Source organism: Brienomyrus brachyistius, chromosome 7 (genome assembly GCF_023856365.1).
Source record: "Brienomyrus brachyistius isolate T26 chromosome 7, BBRACH_0.4, whole genome shotgun sequence".
Classification (NCBI taxonomy): Eukaryota; Metazoa; Chordata; class Actinopteri; order Osteoglossiformes; family Mormyridae; genus Brienomyrus; species Brienomyrus brachyistius.
In genome coordinates, this window is record NC_064539.1 from 25,800,156 (window position 1) to 25,825,387 (window position 25,232).

At 38.3% G+C, this 25,232-nt stretch overlaps 1 protein-coding gene across 9 annotated transcripts in view; it reads left to right on the plus strand.

Moving 5' to 3' along the window:
• LOC125746621 (transcription factor 4-like) overlaps nucleotides 1–25,232 on the plus strand; it is a 134,049-nt gene that overhangs the window by 17,125 nt on the left and 91,692 nt on the right. For 8 of the 9 annotated variants that reach the window (XM_049020827.1, XM_049020830.1, XM_049020831.1 and 5 more), the window contains 2 exons: nucleotides 13,028–13,083; nucleotides 21,421–21,517. In XM_049020827.1, the coding sequence (XP_048876784.1) occupies nucleotides 13,028–13,083; nucleotides 21,421–21,517 (153 nt within the window). The remainder of the gene's footprint in view (nucleotides 1–13,027; nucleotides 13,084–21,420; nucleotides 21,518–25,232) is intronic. The other variant, XM_049020834.1, reaches the window with a different exon arrangement.

The following is a 25,232-nucleotide window of genomic DNA, read 5'->3' on the forward strand; positions in this document are numbered from 1 at the left end:
TGTCCACACTACTACAGAGAAAATTTTCAACATTGTCTGACAGCTATTCTGTCTGTAAATGCGTTGGTGCGGACACTCATAAATGTAAAAATTTTGTTACGCCCACATCGTTGAGCTCCAATTGGTTTGTACTAAGCTTGTGACCCTATCCTGATTTAGCTTTCTTTATTTCGATGTCTCTCTTCCTGATCAGTCATTCTTCACGGGAATGAAGAATGCCTTGCCTTTGTTTTCACAGAAGTAAGCCACATGTGAACATGTCGGATGTACAGGACTTCCACTACCTGGCATATGTTGTTTTGCTTACTCGTATGCAAGTAAATCGTGCTTTGTGTACATTGTATGCTGTTTACAACTGTGAAGTTCCAAACGAGACTGTGTACCAGAGCCAATTTTAAGTGCAGCTCTAGCTTACTATAAAGGCATCCAGCCATTGAACATTAGCGCAAGACAAGAATGCACTGAAACTGAGGGGAAGAGATTGAGACGTGTACTGACAAAATTTCTGGATCCCTGTGTTGTTGCTGTGATGGTTCCTTTTATATACAGCTTTGTGGTCGTGACGTTACAGTACTGTGATATATCGCTTTTGTTAAATAAAATACATGTATTTACTTTAAAAACATGGTTGTCTGTGAGATTAATGAACAGTCAAGCATATATAAAAGCTAAACTTTATTACTAATCAAGTCAAAATGAATGATTCAAAACATACTTCACCACTACTAGAAATATTTTTGGTTGGACAAAAAAATGTGCAAATGACACGTCGTGCTCGAGCTAACAAACAAATAAAATATAAAGTGCGTCACTTCAATAAATATTATAAAAAGCTTTAATAATAAAAAAAAAAGCTGGTTTAAATGTGCAAATGAAATATTTCAGAAATATATTAACAACCACTCATATACAATTACACAAATGCTAAAGCTAATTATTTGTGCGGTCACTACAGGTACGTCATTTGCCTTTTCCATGGAGCAGTGTGGAAAAAGTTTTTTTTTCCCATGATAATGGTAGTGCGGACGCAGATCTTTTCTTTCGGAAGCTCTCGTAAAAATATTTTAACACATTAGTGCGGATGTATCCTTAATGTGGGAGTGCCATTGGCCACAGCATCGCACTAAGAAGTTTAGCGGACCAGCGTTGCTGGCCAGTGAGACATTCACCTAGATGACTACGTAGCATTCATCTAAGCCACTATTGATGTGTCTGCCAAATGCTATAAATGTAAGTAGCGCACAGCTTATGCTGTTACTGGATAGTTAAATCTCTGAAACAAAACAGACACTTACTGGTGGTAAGGTGCAGTCTGTGTCCAAATCACTGAAGTCTGTCCCAGTCATTTATTTCAGTAGTTTTGATCATATTCTAGCTGTTGTCAGTGGTGAAACACACTAGCCCATCTTGTATCAACTCCAGGTAGCCAAAGCCTCCCGTAATCCCAGAGCCCTATTTTGCCAACAGTGTTCTTCAGGGAATTAGGACATCTGTAAACACCAGGACTTTAATTGAAAGTCGTGGTAGATAAATTGAATCGTCAGACCTACACAGGCCTCCATCATCCTGCTAGACGAAATATCGGTTGTACATGGAAAGAAATCCAATACTGATATTCCAGTCTTTTGTGTGCATTAAATGGAAAAAAGTGCTAAGTGATATTTGAAAATGACACAATATTTGAAATTTTTGTAATGAGTATTGAGAGAGTTGTAAAACAAAACAATGAGTAGAGAGGTTTACCCAGAATAAACTATAGCTAAACAGAACTTATCTACCAATATATTCTGTCAAATAAATTGGTGATGTGGCCGCAAGTTGTGCAAACAGACACGATGCAGTGCCAACAAAGCACTTGCTTTTGCTGTGTTTTCTGTGATATCCAGAAATATTTCCGCACATCAGGAGACTAATGTGTTTGCAACCAGTTTTTCGTTTCCCTCTTATTTTTTGTTAGATTTTTCACAGATGCAGCACACTGTCTATGAGTTAGTCCAACAGGATCAAAATCATGATTGTCTTGGAGAGTGTCCGGAGAGCTTATGCAAAAGCAGCGCCGATATACTTTAGACTAGTTTTTAAACATGCTAGATAATCATTAAAATTGCCAAGCTTGCTCTGTTTTGTTTCCTGAGGCTGAGTAAAAAAAAATAGAAAGGACTTGTGCAGTAGCTTAAATAAGTATCGATAAACAAAAATTGGTTATATGAACTACGAATCAAATTATGTGCTACAGACACTTAGCATGACTTCACGTTTAAAGTAATTAGCTAGATAGGATTAGGGTTAGTAGTCGATATGAATTTCAATTTCTAAATGCAGTTTTGAGAGGCTTGTGCATTATTGAGGTACTTCGGCATACTGCAATATTTTGGGTTTACTATCACAATGCTACAACTTCAGCAAAAATTATTGTAGGGCACCTCTCCCCCCCCCTCGACTAATCGCATTACTGAGATTTCAGAATACCTGAAACATATTTGAAAATACTGGAATAACATTGTACTGTGCTGTAAGGGATTGAGTACAGTGTCATGTTCAAGGAACCAGTCTGAGATGATATGAGCTTTGTTAAATGGTTGTTACATGCTGGAAATAACCATTAGAAGCTGGGTAGACTGTGGTCATGGAGGGAAGGACATGGTCAGCAGCAATACTCAGGTAGGCTGTGGCGTTTCAGTGATTCTCAGTTGGTACTAATGGGCCAAGAGTGTGCCAAGTACACATTGGCCACACCATTACACCACCACTACCAGCCTTAATTGCTGCTGATACAAGGCAGGACGCATCCATACTTTCATTTTGTTTATGCCAAATTCTGACCGTACCATCTGAATGCTGCAGCAGAAATCCATGCCCACTGTACCCTGAGTTTCCTGTTCCTAGTTGACAAAAGGGTCTTCTGTGGTCATCCTAGATGGTTCTGCATGAAAATACCAGTAGATCAGCAAATACTTATACTAGCTCATGCCATGTTCAAAGTTATTTAACCTTTCTTCCCCATTCTGGCGTTTGACACGGGGAGAACATGCAAACTCCATATTCGATATTTTCAAGTTGCATTGGGTTCATCACAATGTAACCCCTTTATATGTCGAGGAGCATCTGCAGAATATCACTTTTAAGACATATAAAGAATATAAATGACATTTTATAATGTGGACATTAAAACATTCACAAAGGAACACATGTAACCACCTAATTGGTGGGTAAAAATTGTGTAAATTGTACAAAACATTAAGTGGAATGTGCAATAAATGAATGAGTATAGTTAATACATCTAGGACTTCATTTGGGTAAAAACACATTTATTGGCTTTCATGTTTCCTGTTGATCTGTTCAGCAGTAGTAGTCTAATTCTAGAATTTCTGCAGGATGTGGTATGGAGGGGTGGCGACATTGTTATTCCCACAGCATCTTTTCTAGTTCTTAAATGTTTCTTCTCACTTTATTGCATAGTATTTCTGTACTTTTCCCAGTGTATGTGTATATATTGTGTCTCCCCCCCCCCGTTCTTTTCTCTCTTGGAGGATTTAGGCCAAACCTGCCTGTCACAGCTTTTGTGGGTCATTTCCAGCCAATGGCTTTTTGTGTGCATTCTACAGTTTTGCTGCACATGTTCTAATTTTGATAAAGCACCTGTGTCTCGGAGTGGGTCAGTGGTGCTTTTAATCCACACACTGATGTGAATATTATTTCTGTTTGTGAAAGGAAACACTTTACCTTGTACTTAGTAGTGCTGATTTTATATGATTCTGTTGGTTAAATAGCTGCACATGGAATGTCAAATAAAAAGACCTGGAGCATTTGGCTTGGACTTTGTGAACTGCCTTTGATAAGACTTTGATGTCTAAGCTCAAGATCAGAGAAACAGTGTTACAATATTATATATTTTTTTTATGTTAATCGGTTATTGTGTTCCAGGGCGTGATTTTATTTTGTATTGTAAAGTAACATTCTTTCTTCCGAGAATGATTTTTTTTTCTTGATTTTTCTGCCATTTGGCATCACTTGTTTTGCAGTTCATTTTAAATATTTTTCAGTGTGTTATAGCCTTTGATTTCAGTTATTAATCATAATAGGAGCTCACCCCAAGTGTTTGACATGAAGTAGATCTGTAAAATATGTGCATCTCTAATGTTTTACAAGCACTGCTACATAAATATATAATTGATTATCCATTGGACTTGTATGTAGCTAAATAAAAATTGCTCCAAAGCATTACATACAAATTCTTCAGTCATGTGTAGTTAGAATCATATTTTGAAATGACCTTTTTGCAGTTAATTTCTTGTTGCTTTAATGATCCATTTACCCAGTTTGATGTAGGAAGCATTTATGGTCTGTTCCTGGTTTCAGTTGCTTACAGTGCTGATATGGCTAGTGGATTTTCTAAACAAGCTGTAGAACAGCTGGGGACATCTGGTGTTTTTCTTTTCGGGGGGGGGGGGGGGGGGATGGGGGGGGGTTAAGCTTTCTCATTGCACCTGCAACAAGAAATTGCATACATAAAGTGATTTTTTTGGAAGCTCAACATTACCATTTGTTATATGATACAAGTAGTAGCATATGATTATTCATTTATTTGTCTCGTCGATGTTCAAATTAATACCGGTGTATATCTCTTATAAATTTGCTGAGTCCCCGAAGGTTTTTTTTCATATGAAAACAATCATCATTGTTCAGAGAAGCTAGATACAGAACGATCACTATTGTCGATTAATGGAGCGATTGTTTAAATATAATATATATTTTGCAATATGACACGAAGCCAAAACCTACCGTACATTGCAGGGTGCACATTCACTCACTCGCACATATAGTGAATTTAGACACTCCAGTTGCATGTCTTTGGACGGTGGAAGGAAACCGGAAAATCGGCTGAAAAACCATGCGCACACACAGAGTGAACATGCAAACTCCACACACACAAAGCGGCTGTGTACGGCGCCAGTGCTACGCACTGCGATACTGTGCAACCTCAATATTAGGCTTACAGTATGTGCTGTTTGATGTTAATACTGTCGTCGCAGAGCCTGCAGCAGTCTCCTGGGATGAGATCATCAATAAGCTGCGCAAAAACATTTTTACACAGTCATAGGAAACAAAACCTGGTAAACTTTGCAATTTAATTGATGGTGCATTTTCAACATTATTGAAAAGGAGGCATTAAACAAATTTGCGTGTGGAGCAGAAAAGTGAATGAGAATTATTTGCAAAAATACATTCATCTTTTGCTGTATGGAGATATTTTGTATTTCGTACAGATGATATTGAGCAAAAGCAAGTGATTCGATCCTCCTTATTTGTGTCTGTTGGCACAAATCATGGCAACACCATCAACTTAAATGTTGCTAGGCAAGTTCTTTTTGGCCATATAGTTCATATTCTAACTAACTCCTAAATTAACAAGAACTTCAAATATCAGAATTTTCAATATTCAGCCCAACTCAAAATACACAATACACTCACAAAAATATTGTTAATGGTTAATGCAAGAGAGGGTGCTAACCTTCTTAGCAGGAATTATTTTAACATACAGGAATCATATAAAGTCAATTAAGCAAAATAATTTGTCAAAGAAAAGACAAAGAGATTCTTGGCCTACTCCAAGAGGATAAATACCTACAGTATAGCTAACTTTGCATTATTAGTTGTTTGTCACCCGAATGTCGGCTTTTTTGAGATGTAGCTGCATTGCCACCGTGCTGTTGTAATATTTAAGTTCCGCTTTAGAATGCTGACAGACAACTGCATTTTCATTCACTTTAATATGAAGTGCTTCCACACAACTGATCAATTTCTGCTTTAAAACTCGGGTAAAATTTAATCAGTGTTATTTTTACAGTTAAGTAATACAGTTTAATCAAACAATCGTGGCAGCTCTAATTGCATATAAATAGTGCTGTTTATCCAAAAAAGACAGCAAGAGCTCAGTATTTATTTAACGTTTACATGTTTTAGTGTGTTTTAGTATAATTTGCCATGTGTTTTAGTGTGCATTAACTATACTTCTCTTTTTCTGAGCAATAATGGAAATATAAGGTTGCAATGTCTTGCTAGCCAGCAGTCTGAGTGTATACTTACCCCGTGGAGAAGCAACTTAATTGCCATAATGCACATTGTTTTCATGTTTTGCTTTTTCGTAAATTCAAATTCGGAATGCAAAGTTTTAACTTCACTTAAAGCATTTTAACTCAAAATATGTTAACCGGTGCCATTTCGATGCAATAGATTTTGTTTTGCGGAACATCATAGTTGGTATCTTTGGTAACCATAGCAACAGTGGGAGACCAGAAGATCCAGCTCCTGGGCTCATTCCTTGCTGGTCCATATAATAGTTTGTGGTCCTATTAGTGCTGCAGCATATTCTTGTTAAACAGATGACAGTATGATAGGAACATCCGGAGAGAAATGCATGACATAATATAATTTGCTATAGGGAAAGGAATGTATAAACTTTTCTGTGTCGCCAAACTTGCTGAATTCCTTTTCTACGCATTACCTGAGAGTATGGAAATATGGAAGCAGACATTTGGATGATTTCAGACATTTTTAACATTTTCTTTTTACTGCAATTTAGTGTGGAATTTCTATATACTGTAAAATGTGTAATAGGGTCATTTGGTCCATCCTTTGTAAGTAACCCCCACCCCCATTAGTAATTAGTCCTATATGTTGTATTATACATTTTTGTTATGATGTTAAATCAGTCTTCTAAACACTAGTAAGTTGATTGTGAATCATCCTTAATGCAGTTAAAATGCAAGCCACCTTGAGGTTCAACCTTTAAACTTGAAAAGCATCATTCTGTATCCGACCTATAATGGGTTTAAAGGTTCCAGTGTGGTTTCGTAGCAGCTGCTGGCGTCAGAAGTAATGCAGGATTATCAAAATATGTATCACAAAATGTCTAATAAAGTAGACTTAATAAAGAAAGAAATGACCAAGTAACATATCCTGGCTTGTAAAATAGTAATAAAATAAAAAATGTACCTCACTGAAAATGTTTTAGTAAGTGTTGATTGACCGGATTGATTTGGCATAAAAACACTAAACATGAACTGATGTATAAAGCTGCTGTATTTGTGCTGGTAGCTGTTAAGGACTGAGATTATCTCATCTCTGTCCATCCTCATCTATACTTATTTGAAAACAAAGGGAAAAGATAATATAAATAGGTACAGGCTTGTTTCCTGTAACAAGCAAGATTACTGTATTAATAGGTTTCTGTTGTTTGTCAGTGCGGTTTAATTTAATTTCAGTGAAAGAAATGTTCTTATCGCTCAGTGTAATTTTATTAGATTCTGATGGATATGTGGCAGACTTTTGTGCAGTGGGTACGTCTACAAAACAGTGCACAACCTTAGGGTTTAATTCAGTTCGTAAGAACTGCACTGCAGTTAGCGCAGTAACATTGCAAAGCAAAGAAGATTTCAATGCACGTGGATTTATAGAATAGTAAGAACTTCGCATTATCTCGGACTACACGATATCGCATCACGATATATTCTCTGCTGTGTGGCACTTATAATAACATGTTTTTAAGTTGGTCGATATTTTTGACGCTCTTACCTTTGAAAATTACCTAAATCAAGGTGCTAAATATTTTTATGCTAAATATATGTTTTTTTACAAAACATTTCATATCCATAAATGCTAGTTTTTTCAGCAAATCGCTAGTGGCGGTGGTATTGACCAAGTACAGCAATAAATGCATTTAAGTTAGAAAGCAAAAACGTGGACATGGATTAGGAAACACTGGTCTATATGATTTTCATAAACATAAAATCAATTTTTTTTTGTATACTGTTTCTTGATTTTATTTTTTCCTTCTATTAAACTCTAGCTTTCAATGAAGTCTAGGGTGGAAATAATGAGAATGCATGCACGGTCAGCTGAATCACGTCTTATTTTTTGTTGAAAGAATAGTGTTTCTATAAAAATGCTGTATGGCTACTGCTAGCAGGAACGTTCAGTTACCATCTAGCAAAACATGCTAGTGGATTATACAATGACACAATTGCCACCCACCTTTTTCCATGTGTAGTTAGGTAATATGTTTACTATTTCTTGCCCGTTAATGGCTATTGAGCTGCCTCCACCTTGAACATAGTCTGTTATAAATATCTCCTTTTTGGTTGTGGGTTTTTTTTTTGTTAAATGTTCCTCTACCGTGGCCTTCTTTTCTCCTCTTGTATACTTAAAATAGTGTTTGGTGATATAATTTATTATCGTTGTTAGGTGATACGATAATTTATTGTGACCCGTTGCAGGTGTATCCATGATGAGTTACCGCAAGAATTATGACACAGTGCTACTGAGCACTGTTATAACAACAGAGCAAACCGACAAGTGCCTGTCAGGCAATACCTGCTTATTTGGGGGCTGTAACAGTACTATAACAAAAATGTACCGATATGAAGAAAAGCAATTTCAGCCTGCATAACATCTTAGCGCTATCTATATATATCATTTGTTTGTCAATTATCGGTCTCAGTGGAACTTAAAGTAAGGACTATGTCTTGAACAAAGGCAGGGGTGTCCAATGTTATCTGCATTGGGCCAGTGTGTATGCAGGTTTTTGGGGTAACCTGTAGGTCAGGTGTTCAAACCCATGTGTGAGGGCTCTTCAGCCAATCAGTCCTCTAATTAGTTATCTAAACCCGCATACACATGGGCCCTTTGCAGATAAGACTGGACACCCCTGAACTAAGGTATTTGACTCCATTTGATCTTGTTACTCTATTTACACTATTTGGTCTTTGATGCACCTTATTACCACTTCACTAAAACATCACATGGATGAAAATCTATACATGAAATACCTGAGACAAATAATATAAAATATAAAGTACACTTTACCAATTTCCTATATACAAGGTCAGTATATTCATCTACAAGTCATGTGAAAAAATTAGGACACCCCATGAACACCTGTCTTTATTAACATAGATAAACATATGGACATTTGGTGAAGTGATTAGTCATTGTTGACACAGCACAGCATACAGCACACAACAATGAAACGCGTCCTCTGCATTTAACCCATATGTGACATTATGACATAGCGGGGGCAGCTAATTCAGCGCCTGGGGAGCAGTGCTTGGGGGTGGTACCTTGCTCAGGGTACCTCAGTGGTGCCTTGCTGGTCAGGGATTCAAACCAGAAATTTTTCAATTACAAATGCACTTCCCTAACCATTACGCTATATTTTATATTTTAATGATTCAGAGATTAAGGTAATTTAGCTAAACAAATAAAACTGAAGAAATGTATTTTTAAAATGATTTGTAAAATATAATTAATAGTAAACTTTTTTCCTCATAAGAAATGCTTAGGATAACACATTCCCACATTCGTTACTCGATTTAAAATGTCTAGAATTAGATTTAGGTGCACCGCGTCAGGTGCAAATGATTAGAACATCGTTACAGAGTGTTTTGGTGGAGCCTGTCTTATTTAAACCTCAAACATTTAGTTTAGTTTGCTCTTGATTGTTGGAGGTTTCACCGTGGTGAGATACAAATAGTTCTCTGAGGCCTTCAGAAAGAAGCTTGCAGATACATATGAGTGTAGAAAGGGATATAAAAAGATCTTAAAAGAATTTGAAATCAGCCATTCCATCCATCCATTTATTTTCCAAACTGCTTATCTTTCCATTGTCCGGAAAATAATTCACAAGTGGAGAACATTTAAAACAACTTCCAGGTCAGGCCATCCTAACAAATTCAGCTGAAGAGCAGACCGCAAGATGCTTCAAGAAGTCTCCAACAATTCTAGAATGTCATCACAGATCCTACAGTGTCGCAACATCTGCCATCAGAAAGCGACTGCGCAAGTTATAATTTTATGGGAGGTATGTAAGGAAGAAATCCTTGCAGTTGAAGAAAACAAGACTGAAGATTGCCAGAGAGCACCTAGATGAAGACCAGGACTTCTGGAACAATGGGCTTTGGACAGATGATCCTAAAACTGAATTGACAGTAACAGAGGACATGTTTGGCATAAACCAAAGACAGTGTTTGAGCTAGAGAACCTGAAACCAACTATGAAGAAGAGCGTGGAAATGTCATGGTTTAGGGCTGCTTTGATGCAGCAAGACCTGGTCACCTCACCATTACAGAATCCATATGTAATGTATCAAAGGGTGAGACCATATGTCCAAAAACTGAAGTGGAGGTGGACGATGTCATGTAACAGTAACGTAAAACATTCTGGTAAATCCACCAAGGGATGGTTCAGAAGAAGGAAATGGAGAGTTCTGGAATGGCCAAGTCTAAGCTCAGATCTTAATCCCATTGAGAGGCTGTGGGTTGATTTGCAACAGCCTGTGCATGCAGGAAATCCCTCAAACATCACACAGCTGAAGGAATCCCTGTCCTGTCTTGTGTGTCTACGTCAATCTGTTTGGTCTTAGTGTCATGTCTTGTCCGTCTTACCTGCCATGTCTTACTTGTCTATCTATGTACTGTGTTGTCATAATGGCGGGGTGGGCTGGTTTGGAGTGGCTTCACTTAATGTACTGATCTGTTGTTCAGCTAATTAAAAAATGAAGTTGTCCTCCAAAGGGGGGGGGGGGGGGGGGTGGTGGTGGTGGTTGCGCATTTAAAATGAAAGAATCCTGCATTAAGGAGTGTGGAAAACTCTCTTCCAGTCAGAGAGACTAGTATAGAGTTATAGGACATCTCTGAGGTTATTTCGACCAAAGGGAGCAATTAGGGCATAGGGTGTCCTAACTTTTTCCTCAGTAGAAATTGACATCTTTGTAAATTTTTTTGCTTAAATAAGTGAATTTGTCAGTGTTTTTGCACAGGTGATCCAAAACACATCTTTTGTCTCTAGATATAATTTGAAAGATGATGTGAATATTTTCTAATAAAGACTAATTAGTTTCACATGGCTGTACTATCTAGAAACCAGATCAATTATTTGTCTACTCATTTATGTTTTGCAAGGTTAAATGACATTCCTGTTGTGTGGTTGCATTGAATTTCTTTGAATTGTGTGTGGCCAGTTCAATTCAGATTGCAATTCATGAAAGGAAACAAGCACGATTCATCCATCCATCCATCCATTTTCCACTTATCCTATTCAGGGTCACAGGGGGGTCCGGCTCTTGGAAGCTACGGGCACAAGGCAGGGAGCAAACCATGATGGGGCACCAACCCATTGCAGGGCACACTCACATACCGTTCACTCACCCCACACACACACACCTACCCCTATTGGGAATTTGGTAACACCAGTCAGCCTCAGCATGTTTTTGGATTGTGGGAGGGAAAACTCCATGACAACACGAGGAGAACATGCACTCCACACACACATGGGATCCTGGCAGGGACTTGAACCAAGATCCCTGAGGTGTGATGACGTGACAGTGCTAACCACTGCACCACCGTGCTGCCCGAGCACAATTCACAGACTTCAAATTTTGCAGGACCCCGATATAGATAAAGATCTATACCTGATTTCATTTTCATATGAATTGTCCCAAAAATGAAGCAACAGTGCTGTGTGGTAGGTAGGAAGGTAGGAAATGACAGCTGTAAAAGACATTTGGACTTGTGGACACAGTAACTCTAAAAGTATTTTATGGATCATTTTCAGACTTTGCAGACATGTTTAAAGGGTAAAACACTGGACGTGATCAAATTCTGAGACAAATCAGATCAAAATTAAAGCAACAGCACTTGGTTACATCGAAAAGAATAGAGGCTTATCCTCGTAAACAGGATCACTATATTTTTTATTATACTCTATTTGATATATGATGGATCCTTTTACTATTTGGCCAAATATTATATGGATTGAAATCTTTCTTGAAAATCTTCCCCCAAAAGACCCCAAATCAACATAAAATTGGAACAGCACTGTAGAGGGCAGCATATCCGGAACTGCAAGACAGAAGGCAGGATAGAGCAAAAATAGAGCCTGCATCCACCATCTGAACTTACTCTGTTGATATTTTTGCAAACTTTCCAGGAACATTGTACAGGTCAGTCATTTTAAAACTGTGGGGTGCAAGATGATGTTCTGAATATTCCATAATAAAGGTTATATAGATTTTTTTAGTCACTAGCCTCCTTGTTCAGGAAATTACATTTGTAACAGTCCGTTAGCCAGTCGGTGAAATATATTGTATGTTCAAATCCCAGGAAGCACACACATATTGTAACTTTTCCCTCTATTGTAACTCTTTTTGGATAAAAGCAGCAGTTAAATGTAAACTGTACGTAGCTCCTCCAGGGCCAAGTGTATTAGTGTATCTAATTTTATTACTATTATGCCATGGAAAATGTTGGTCATAGTTCAAAACTGTAAATAAATAAATAAATAAAAATAATGTAAATAAACATAAAAAGCATGACATTTAAATCATTTAAATGACAATTTAAGACGTGCACATTAATACACAAAAAATACAGGTAACCACCTAATTAAAATTTTTAATTTAAATTGGTGGGGAAAGATTCTGCAAATTGGCATGTCAGAGGAGTATGTAATAAATTAAAAGGTGTTTCAGAGTTGTACGCCGCAACTAGAAATCAGCATTCAGCTAACAACACATTTATTGGCTTTCACATTTCAAGTTGATCCATCCATTACTTGTAGAATTTCTGCAGGTTGGAGAGTGGGAGGAGTACAGATTACATGGGCAGTGCAGGTGATGGGGCTGTCTGGAGCCACTGTGAACAAAGCAGGGTTACTTCAAAAATGGCGACCATAAGAAGCAAAATCTGGCAACCTTTTCTGTATCTGGCAACCTTTTCTGTATCTGGCAACCTTTTCTGTATCTGGTGCATATTCATTTGCATAAAGGTGTGGTTAAGGGAAAGAGGTGTGGTTAAGGGATGTGTTTTTGGAAAGGTGGAGAGAGATGGCTTTCAGTGATAATGTTTGCAGTTCAAGATGATACACAATATGTAAAATACACACCTTTCAGGATGTTACAGGTCTAACCATGTTTGGAGCAGTTGGGTGCAGTGATGCTTTTTTCTCAAATTCTCTGTATTTCTTCTTCCAGATTTAGAAGACAGAGGCAGCTCTGGGTCTTGGGGAAACGGAAGCCGTTCTTCTAAGGTAGGGTTAGGCTGCTTCTGCTTTTCTTTGGCACAGAATGATGAATAAGAAAAAAAAAATCACATATTGCCAAACCAAATTTTAGATCCCAAACTGCTTATCATCTGTAATAAATCGCTGACAGAAATATGTGCGGAGTCTGTATATTTTTCATTTTCCTGCAGCTGTCATATTTGAATTATTAGAAGTATTGGAAACAATGCAACCGCAAAGTAGATTTTGTGCTGCACTATTATCATTAAAATAAATCTGAACTTCCCAGTGTGGTTGTCCTAGAGCACTTAAAACATGCGTAGATAAACGCTAGGGGTGGAAATTCACAGAGATCACCCAAATAGATATTATATCAATATTTAATTGCTGATTCAATATATATCAGAATCTTTTAAAATAGTTTTTGATGAAGAGCAGTTCAGGTCTACAATTAAAATAAAGGGCTGTAAAGGCACAGGTATTCAACAAAGAAAACATGCCAATTGTGGATGTGAGTTGGCTAGTGCTGGAGAGCTCAAAGACCCTCCCACATCATTTAAATGAATGGTTTGGGAACATTTTGGTTTCCCATTAAAATATACCATCACTGAAAGAGAGAGTAGTTGATAAAACCAAGACTGTTTGGCTCTGCTATACTGAAACTGGGATATGTTGCTGGAAACACATCCCACATGTTAACTCATTTGAGATGACATCACCCGAGTGGATGCATGACCAGAGCCAGGCAGAAACAGCCTCTGCAAGTTATCCTCCCCATGGCATTTAAGGCACACTTGTCAGGAAATTCAGACTGGCCAAAAAACATAAAATGCTGGCATAAGATTATTGGGGTGTTTTTCACCACAGACATGTGATCATACTTGTTAGTAGAGGACACAGAATTTAGTACGTTATGATTATGGTCTTTTTTTGTGAATTTTTATTCATTTTACGTATTTTTACCGTGCTGATGAGTCTCTTAGGTTTCGTTATTAAACCATATCGGCAGACACAATGCCTTATGTTTTGGGTTACAACTTTTCCTATATTCTCTTTGCAGTTTTAATAAACAATTTCAAAGCAAATTCTGTTTCGCTACTGTACCAAAATTACACGGACGTCTTAACTGAAGCAGATACCCACACTCATATCTGGGTGTCTGTTTACTTTATAAAATCCAAAGATTGCCCAAACATTTAAATCGAGACGGAACTGGGAAAGTTTCTGCACACGCTTGCTAGTTCATGATAAAATCAGACCGTACGCAACACCGTGAATAATTGAACAAATGCGACAAACATAATCACCTCAAAGAATCATAATTTGTAATTCAGTCGATTCCCCATTCCCCACCCCTAAAAAACACACACAGCACACTGTACAACCAAAAAATAAAAACAAAACCGAACAAAAACTCTTAATTTGTTCTAGTAGAGGAATAAAAAACTTCCAGAGATCCTGGCTAAACTGACTGGTCACTGTTGCAGGATATGCTAACCAGATACATTCAGTCATACGGTGTTTACCTTCAACCCGTTCTTAAAAAGGACAGAGAGGAAAATTATACCTAAATGAAAGTAATATTATACAAATATATGAGAATGAGCCTCTCTTTTTGCTTCTGAGAGTCATTCATACTGAGAGCCTCGTACAAAGACAGGCATTGCCAAAGAGCTTAGGTAACCATCCTATTCAAATGAGAAATGAAACTGAAATTCTGAGACAAAATGAGCATTTTTGCATTTGGGGAAAAAAAAAAAGGTATCCACCTCTACTCCAATCTAATTGTGCTTTTTTCGCATTTTTTGTGAAAGGGATTGAAGAAGGGTAGTCTGTACTGTATCTATTTCACTGTTTCTGGACTTCGCCTTCTGTAAACCTCAGGGGCCCAAACCACCTCAGCTACTGTAGCACTGCTTCATACAGTGGAGTAGTAAATTGATTCTGGTGATGTCCTGGATTGCTGAACTTCACCTAATCCTGAAGAGTAAGTGCAACATCCCTCTGAAGGAGAAGTCATTGTAGCCTCTTGTATTTAGGGTGCTTTTTCTGGTCAATGCTTGGGACTGAAGTCACACGTCATAAGCAAATTTCTGTTCGGGTTACGATGTACAGATGGAGAGAAACTGGTTCCATGTGACTGTCTTAATATTCTTTATGATAACTTTTTAAAGTGAACTACTGCACTACCAGTAACAAGTGACCTTTTAGGTGAAGTTTAGGGGGACTACTTCCTGTTACTTCTCTGAAGGTATCTCGTCTCCCACAAATTGTGTCATTCTCCCTTGCACTTAAGTGAAAAACGTGTGTAGCTGTATGTGTATGAATGACCCTTAAGCGTATTCTGCTAGTGACTTTTTCCACTATGTGCTGTGCAGGGCTGTAGTGTGTGCCTCTACATAGCCACAATATTGCAGTTTTCAGAAAGCTAAACGTAATAAAATGAATATGTATCATACATTGACAAATAAATGTTACAATCCAAAATGCATTTGCAGAAATATCTTAGATAGGTGAATCAATTAGGCTAAATTAGTAAAAAAAATATATATATGTTCTACGGAAGTAGTGTGTTCTTGCAATCCTAAGCCACAGTGCATGTACTTGCACTCCGGTAAGAGTGGGACAGACAGAACTGCCCTTGTCATGATATGCTTCAACTGACAGGCACTGAATATATCACGTTTCATGCAACACTCTGTTTTGAGTTTCAGTTCGCCCTGTAGTTTTATACACATACATACACTTCATACTGTACATAGACTACTTCCACTTGGTCAGGGGTCCCCGATGGAACTACCTGACCAAGACAATCACCTAATTAGTAACCATTCTACACTTAATAGGGTAGATTTGTGTGTTTTTAGTTGCAGTGAATAACAATTGATTTTGACTAATACATTGCCGCTCATGCTGTAGCGTATGGATCACCAATGCATTTTAAACTTTCAGTTCATGCTATTAATAATATTAACATTTACACCATATCTATTGGTTTGGCATATTTGCTTGTTTAAAGAATTGTTCTGAATGAAGTGGGGGAAAAAGTACATGGATTCATTCTTAAACACTATACGGGTCATTCTCACATGCTTATTACCGTAACATATCAGTTTTCTCTAAATTTTAAAATTGGTCTGACAAACTTGCATTAGTAATGGGGATTTAACCGCTGGGGTGCTTAATCAGTTGCAGAGTAAAACAACTGATGATACAAAACAGTTGAAGAAATGAATGTACATATTATACTAGTTGATTGTCTATTATGGGTTACCTGTGATATATCTTAAAGATTTAAAAACATGTAATCCTGTTTCTTGTTATTTAATTTTAAAGCTATTGCAGTATTGCCAATTTAGGGAAAATGGTTTGCAAATCTGAACTGCAAATTATATAATTTTAGTTCACCTAATAAGGTAATATCAGTTTCTCTGCAGAAAATTCAAATATAGTGTTTCACTGTAACATTTAATTTTCAGGAATTCTCATGTTGGTGATAATCACCCAATAAATTCATAGTAGACTATTGCCATGCTTTCGTTTTCAAAACGATTTCTGCAGATTTCAGATTTCAAAATGCAAGTGAAACAGTCCATGTTCTTCATTTTGCTTGTTACCAAAATCATTGAGGGCATGACCCTATTTTCTTGCTTTATGAATAATTTATACTTCTTGCATGGCCGTACCTTCTTTTTCGGGTTAATCGTGGTGGCCGTGAACACACTGATGAGAGGATAATACGTGTGTGAGAGTTTTTACTTCACGCCAAAGCAGGTGCATTGTGGCACCAGATAGTCCTCGGCCCTGAATGTTCGTACTTCTAGTGCCAACGCGCCAGGCAACCATGTACATGGGAACCAGATTATGTGGGCAACACCATTTAAAATTTTAATTTGATTCATAGGAAAATGTGCCCACATACTTTAAGAACTTATTGGGATGAAATATTCTGCATTTAGAAATTGGCAAAGAAATGTATAACTACAATAGAACTTTGGAACTCAAATGCCTCTTCACTCAACCAACTCAGACGTCAAACTGGTCTGTTGAATTTTTTTTGACTTGTACTTCGACCTGAATCTTTGAACTCGACCATTCCTGCTAAACCTTGTATTGGTCGAAATTACTCTACCAGTACGAACCTCGAACGGGTTGGTTAAGAAAAATCTAGCCACGACTCGACCTAAAATTCATAACACGACAAAACAGACGCGCTAAAACTTGTACAATCGAGACGCGTCTCTGATAGGCTGACACAAAGGCAAACAGGCCTACTAGGATGCTGATGCATATGAATCACTCAGTCTCACGGTACCTCGCAACCGAATTCGACGTGCGAAAGCTGTTCAGTGTGTTTTATTTTTGCACTTTATATACAGTACATTTAGTGATACAGTAATCATGGCTCCTAAGAAAGTGAGCAGTGATCGCCCCAATCCAAAGAGAAAAGTGGTGAGAGCAACTGTAGAACTTAAAAATGAAATTATACCGAGTGTGGAAGGTGGTGCGTGTCTGCTCTCGCGCCAGAATGTGGGATTGTCATTTATTTTGTGTTTATCGCATTTGTATGTGTGTTTTTTCATCATGTTTTAGTTTTATTTGGATTTCTTAATGCTTTTTGTCAGTTAGGTAGATAGATAAGTTTAAATAAGGATCATTTGATCTGGAACAGATTAAATTAATTTACATTTGACTTGGGGATCGACCAAAACGCAACTTGACCAGCCTTCCGGAATGTATTAAGTTCATGTTCCAAGGTACCACAGTATATTAATAAAACTTAACTGGCCATAGAGATGGACTTAATCATAACCCATTGTAAGACTTCATTTAAAATTCATTCAGTTGCAGATTATTACACAATAAACATTTAAATGATCGACTGCATTTATGGAAAATCAATGTGGTAAGATAAGAGTGCACCAAATCATCAAACCAAATTTTGTTTCTAGACGGAGAAATATAAATACACTGATCTGCCATAACATTAAAACCACTGACAGGTGAAGTGAATAACATTGATTACCGCATTACAATGGCACCTGCTAAAGGTGCTACTATATATTAGGCAAGTGAACAATCAGTACTCAAAGTTGATGTGTTGGAAGGAGAAAAAAAGGACCAGCATAAGGATCTGTGCAGCTTTGACAAGTGCCAAATTGTGACGGCTAGATGACTGTGTCCAAACCAGCAGTTTTTGTTGGGTGGTCCCCGTATATAGTAGTAATTACCTACCAAAAGTGGTCCAAGGTAGGGGTCATGGGCACCCACATTTCAGTGATGTGCATGGGGAGCAAAGGCTAGCCCGTCTGGTCCAGTTCCACAGAAGAGGGACTATAGCACAAATTGAAAAAGTTAATGCTGGCTATGATAGAATGGTGTCAGGACACCCAGTGCATTGCAGCTTGCTGCGTAACCACAGACCTGTTAGAGTTCTCTAGCTGCCCCTTGTCCACAGCCGAAAGTGACTACAGTAGCCATGTGAGCGTCAGAACTGGACCATGGAACAATGGAAGAAGGTGCCCTGGTCTGATGAGTCACGATTTCTGTTACATCACGTGGACGGCCGGGTGCGTGCATTCCATTTATCTGGGGAAAAGATGGCACCAGGATGCAATGTGACGAGAAGGCCAGCCGGCGGAGGGACTGTGATGCTCTGGGCAATGTTCTGCTGGGAAACCTTGGGTCCTGACATCAATGTGGATGCTACTCTGACACATACCACTGACCCAAACAATTTTACAGACCAAGTACACCACATCATGGCAATGGTATTCAACGATGGCAGTGGCTTTTCTTCAGCAGGATAATGTGCTCTGCCATCCTGCAAAAATTGTTCAGGAATGATTTTAGGAACATGGGAAATGAGTTCAAGGTGTTGACTTGGCCTCCAAATTCCCCAGATCCCAATCGAGCAGATGTGGGATGTGCTGGACAAACAAGTCTGATCCATGGAGGCCCCACCTCGCAACTTACAGGACTTAAAGGTTCTGCCGCTAACGTCTTGGTGCCAGATACCACAGGACACCTTCAGAGGTCTTGTGGAGTCCATGTCTCAACGGGTCAGAGCTGCTTTGGCGACACGAAAGGGACCTACACGATATTAGATAGGTCCTTTTAGTGTTATGGCTGATCAATGTGTATGTCAGTGGTCAGCTTGCTAGTTCCAAAAAGAAAGAAATAAACTGTTCCTATTTCCAAATGTTAAGCTAAAGCGTTAGACCAGTAATGAAAACGTAATAGAAAACCATTTTTAAGGTAGGTACTTACCGCATTGGTCATAAATGTTCTTTTGTTTAAATACACATACGGATGTGATGGTGGAATATAAACTGTGTGAGGGGGGCTCTTTCCCACAGCAGGAGCCTTTCAGGAACCGGAAACTTTTTCTGGAACCAGGGACTTCTCTCTTATTCCCACAGAAATTTGCTCCAGTCAGTAGTTCCTCAGTGGCAGTTCTGGAACCTTACATTTTAGTTCCTACTCCCAATTAGGTACTGTTTGTTTGTTTACAGTGATATGTTGCTGATTGGTTGTCCACAAACACCAGCACTATGTTTAAGTTACGCAGAAATACTGGGACAAGATACTTCTCGATTTTCGTTTTCTATTTAGAACTAGCGGAACAACAAATTTTTTTTGGAGCAAAGGGAAGAGCACACATAATGGACAGATGATGATGTACAAGTGTTGCTGAGCATTAATTTGGAGGACGATATTCAGAGGGAAGTTGAATCGTAAAAGGGAAGCTAAACTTCATCTCAAGGTCGCATTGCATTTGGCTGAGCTGGGGATCAGTCACAATGCAGAGCAATGGCACAAAAAATGAAGCAAGACTACAATAAAATCAAAGATCACAACAGTAAAATTGGGGTTGTTCATCGCGAATGAATCGTGCATCTCGGCTAATTTAGCATAAAGGTTTACGGTTCCTGTTGCGCGGTGGGAAAGCACCACAGAAAAGTGGCCAAGAACTGCAAAAATCTCTGGTCGAAACAGCTCAGGACTTTTGAACCAGGAACCAGGTTCCAAATCTTTAGTGGGAAAGCACCTAAAGAGAGGAAATTATTCTTTTAGGAAAACCTGACAGTTGGACAGTAGGTTTCCTCATCTGCTTTCTTCCCTGTCTTGGTGTTAATTTTGTCAGTAAGTAGAGTGGGTGGTGAAAGAGCTAATGTTAACCAGAGAAGTTTAAGACTATTGTATATTAAACATTTTCATAGAATGAATGAATATAATAATATAAGCATCAGAATATCCAACCCAGTGAAAAACATGCTGTTTGTTATACATTGTTTGAATAAAAAATGTTGTTGCAAAATTTGTGATTGTAATGACAAGAGCTACTGTACTTCATGGTTTGCTGTAGATGATTGAACCTTATAGGCTTGAATTCCAGGTGCTATGGGCCTGCTGTAATTATTCATTATGCAATTAATGCATAATGAATGGCTCTACACTTCATAATGAAGTTTTATATTCCAGAAATGACACGTAAAGGAATTTCTCCTACTTCAGTTTTATTATTTTATCTTATTCTACAACACAGCAGAGTAACTTTTGGTTTCATGTTTAATGCTGAAAGTTGAAATGTATTTGCCTGACGGTCTGTAGTCTGTAGCTGGTCTTATTTCAGAAGAAATGTGTTTATTTATTTAGCAGAAAGTTTTTTCCAACATGACATACATTTTGAGGAAGCAGGGTCAGACCGTCCCTGGAACGACTGAGGATTGTGGGTCTTGCTCAGAAACCCGACTGGGAAGTCACTCTGCTGACCTTAGGATTCGAACCAGCAACCCTCCAAATCCAGAGCATCCTTCATATTCTTTGAATATTCTTGTTTCTTTCTTTCCTTAGGACCATATTAAGAACCAAGATACGTAATATAATTATTTATTGATTTGTTTTTTAATATTGTTATATTTATGCCTATTCTGCAAGTTTCGACATACAAAAACCATAGGGAAAAAGTCTTAAAGGCAATCTTCATCAAATTATATATATATATTTTTTTTTTTTTTTTTTTTTTTTTTTTTTATTGTCCTTAAGTATTTAGGTGTTCTGTTGTAGTGACCATTTCAGTATAGTGTTGGTTTATTTCATATGACCTTCATATGAGTAACCCATCTCAGTTTTATATGCAAGCAATCTCCTGTATAGTGGAAAAAAAGCAGTTCAACTCAAACATTTTAAAATCATACAAGTTATGCTCTGGTTTTGGGAGGCTGAAGTCTTGTATTGTCATAGATTGACTCATAAAAAGACTGGTTATTGAGCTTTTGGTTTGGTTGGTGTATAAGTATTTGTCCGCAAACTTGATTCACAGCATTTATGCTTCTCTACATCCCTGCTTCTCACTTTCAGAATTATGTGGAAGGCGCTCAGTACCCCCACATGACAAACCGGGACCAGAGCTCACTTGACACTATCTCCCCTCCCTATGTCAATTCCCGACTAACAGGTAATTCCTCTTCGTTATTCTCATTTAGTGCCTCTATGTTGCCTGGTTGTCACCATTTTCAAAAAAAAAATCTATGAAATTCCTCTTGCGAGGGCTTCTGGGTGTTGGAAGTGGATGATTCACTGATGATTTGTGTTGTTGTTTCACATTTATTTCTCTTTATATATTGCCTGTGATTCTGCATTTTATCAAGATAAATTGATTATTTTGTTTCTCCTTGGAGGTTCAGTGGGGGCCACATGGGCTTATGCCTCCTCGGTTGTGAGTTTCAGCCTAGGTTGAAGGTGTCTTGAGTTTGCACTTTGGTTCCCGTGGTCGCAGACGTTTTCGCTGGGTACCCTGGTCTGCAAGCATGTGCTGCAGCAATATGAGACTGATGAATTGGTCTTTGTGAGTCACCCGTAGCGTGTGACTGTATGTATGCGTGCTGGCCCTGCGAGACGTGGTATCTTAATGTGGGCGCCTTCTGCCTCTGTATTCTGTGTTTTGTGTGCTGTGGTACGGGCCCCAAGCTCACCATGACCCTGTACTGAATAAGGAGGTATGAAACATGGAAGGATTGTTTTATGGTTCAAATCAGTGTTTTGCTGACAGTTATGTTTGTCATAAAAATATTTTGTAAAGTAATTGAATTAAATTAATTAATTACAAAGAAATCCAAGAAATAAATGACTAGTTGTCTTAAGGGATTTGTCTCCCTTAAAGTTACCCCTTCATTTCGATTACTCCATATCACCACTGTAATACTCTGTTGTTAGGGAAGTTCTCAGCAAGCTGAAAAAGTATTGTGACAGAAGAAGATATTAATTAGATTTAATGAAATCATAATTCGACTGTAATTTTCAGTAAGTCTTTGCTTTGGGCAGTACCTTAATAATTTAGTCTGCTTCCAATCATAAACTGTACTGGGACAAAGATTTTCAACATCACATTCAACCTTTAGATTTTTTTTCATGGAACTTAACTAACTTAAGTCAACTCATAGCCTATTGCCTAATGGCACAAACGTTTTGCTTTTTGTTCTGTCACTCAGGTTTATAACAAGATTTTTATTGACAAAAAAATAAATGCCATGTTGTTTTCATAAATACACACCAGCTGATCAGTGCCTATGCCCAAGCATACTAAGCAGCACAATGAGATACTAGGTGCAGAACGCCAAGGGTGCATTTCTGTGAAATGTACAAAGACTGGGAGTCTACTTCTGCTTATGTAAATAAGTATCTCTGCAAAGGTATTTCTGAAAACATTTGGCACAAAGCAAGGAATGTCTTAGGCAGAATGCCAGCATATTGCGGACCATTTATGTCCTTAATCCTAAGGGCAATTCAGTCACCAAATCACCTAAATAATTTTTTACCTGTAAGAGCAAGACTGCGGCTTGTGTGATCTGCAGCTGAAATTTCTGAGTAGGTCAAATGAAAACATATCGAAATATTGGCAAGAACCAACGACTACAGGATTTAAAATAACATAAAAAATATAGATTTTTTTTCTGTAGTAGTTTCCAGTTGTTTTCCTTATGAGTAATATATCATTTTTCATATTATACGAAATAATAAAATTGGGTTTTCAAATATTGCACATTTTCACACCGACACATATTTTTGAATAACTTGCAAGGTTTCAAAATACCGCAGTATGTTGCGCTACCGCTTATAAAAGTGTATCATTTCACTGCTTGTATTTTGTGTCTCTTGCAATCTATCTGCCCTCTGGCGGAACACCGACCATGTGCTGGACAGAATAGTGACGTACGAAGCAGGGTTAGCACACTAGCGTTAACGTTGCTGGGAGAGGGAGGCTTCTGGGTGTCTTCTGATCCAAGCAAAGCCTGATAGTAGCGCTGCTATGACCTGTAGCCTTAGTGTCATGCCTCAGTGCATATGATTACAATGTCTCTTCAAAATCCACCAAGTAAATAGATGCAGTAACGTGAGAGGTGCGACGTTTCAATGACGGCCCGTCGTACAGCTGCCGTCTTCTGTTCTTTTCACTCCATAATAGTGAGCGCGGTGTAATATTGATCTTAAGACTATGTTCTCTTCATCAAAACAAAGCTTACGTGTGGCATTTCACACCTGTCACAATAAAGCAAGTGTCGCACGGCAAAGCTTTGTTTGTGGATTTTTAGAAGGGGAAAAAAAATCATTAAGAGTGCATTTAATTAACGGGGTTTTCATTAGTGTCTTTCAAAGGGTCCCATTTTCAAAACCTGATTGACATGGCATGCAGCAGACATGATTACTCTTTGGATAATACTATTCAGAAAGATTTCATATATAAAAATTAATTTAAAAAAATCACTTCTGTGGTTATATAATATTGTATCATTATGCTTTAATGCAGCTGTATGGATCTTGTGCGCAAGCAGCATTTTTCCTGTTTCCATCCAGTATAGCTATCATATGTTTATATATATATATATATATATATATATATATATATATATATATAAAATATATAAATAAAATATATAAATAAAATTCTGCAGAACTGACTGTACACTGTATGGCCAAAAGTAGTGGGAGACATGACCTTAACATTCCATTCTAAATCCATACGCATCAGTATGGAGTTTATTCTCCCCCTTGCACCTATAACAGCTGCCAATCTTCAGGGAAAGTGTTCCACAAGTTTATGGAGTGTGATTGTTGGAATTTTTGCCCGTTCGTCCAGTAGAACATATGTGAGGTCAGACACTGATGTTGGGCTTGAAGGCCTGGCTCACAGTCGCCGTTCTAGTTCATTCCAAAGGTGTTTGACTGGGTTGAGGTCAGGGCTCTTTGTGGGGCAGTCAAGTTCTTCCACACAAAACTCACCAAGCCATGTCTTTATGGATCTTGCTTTCTGCACTGGGGCACAGTCATGCTAGAACAGAAAAGGGCCTTCCTTCCCCAAACTGTTCCCATAAAGCTGGAAGCATAAAATTGTCCAAGATTTCTTGGTGTGCTGAAGCATTAAGAGTTCCCTTCACTGGAACTAAGGGGCCAAGCCCAACCCCTGAAATCAAACCCGTACCATTATCCCTCCTCCACCAAACTTTACATTTGGCACAATGCAGTCAGGCAGGTAACGTTCTCCTGGCATTGACCAAACCCAGACTCATCCATCACACTGCCAGACAAAGTAGTGTGATTTGTCACTTCACAGAACATGTTTCCAGTGCTCCAGAGTCCAGTGTCAGTGTGCTTTACACCACTCCAGCTGACGCTTCGCATTGCGCTTAGTGATGTGAGGCTTGCATGCAGCTGCTCGGCTATGGAAGCTCGTTCCATGAAGCTCCCAGCGCAGTTTTTATGCTGGGGTTAATGCCAGAGGAAGTTTGGCACTCCGCAGTTACTGAGTCAACAGAGCGTTAGCAACATCTCTGCAATCAGGGACCCTGCTCTGTTACTTTACGTGATCTGCCACTTTGCGGCTAACTTTCTGTTGTTCCTTATGCTTCCACTTTGCAATAATACCACTTACAGTTGACCACGGAGTATCTAGCAGGGAAGAAATTTCACGAACTGACTTCTGTCAAAGGTGGCATCCTGTGATGCTTGAATTCACTAAACTCTTCAGAATGACCCTTTGTTTTTGCAAATATTTGTAAACCTGACCTCATGGCTAGATGCTTCAATTTATACACCTGTGACAATGGCACTGAGTGACACACCTGAATTAAATTACTAATAGATGTGTCCCAATACCTTAGTGTGTATATATATAT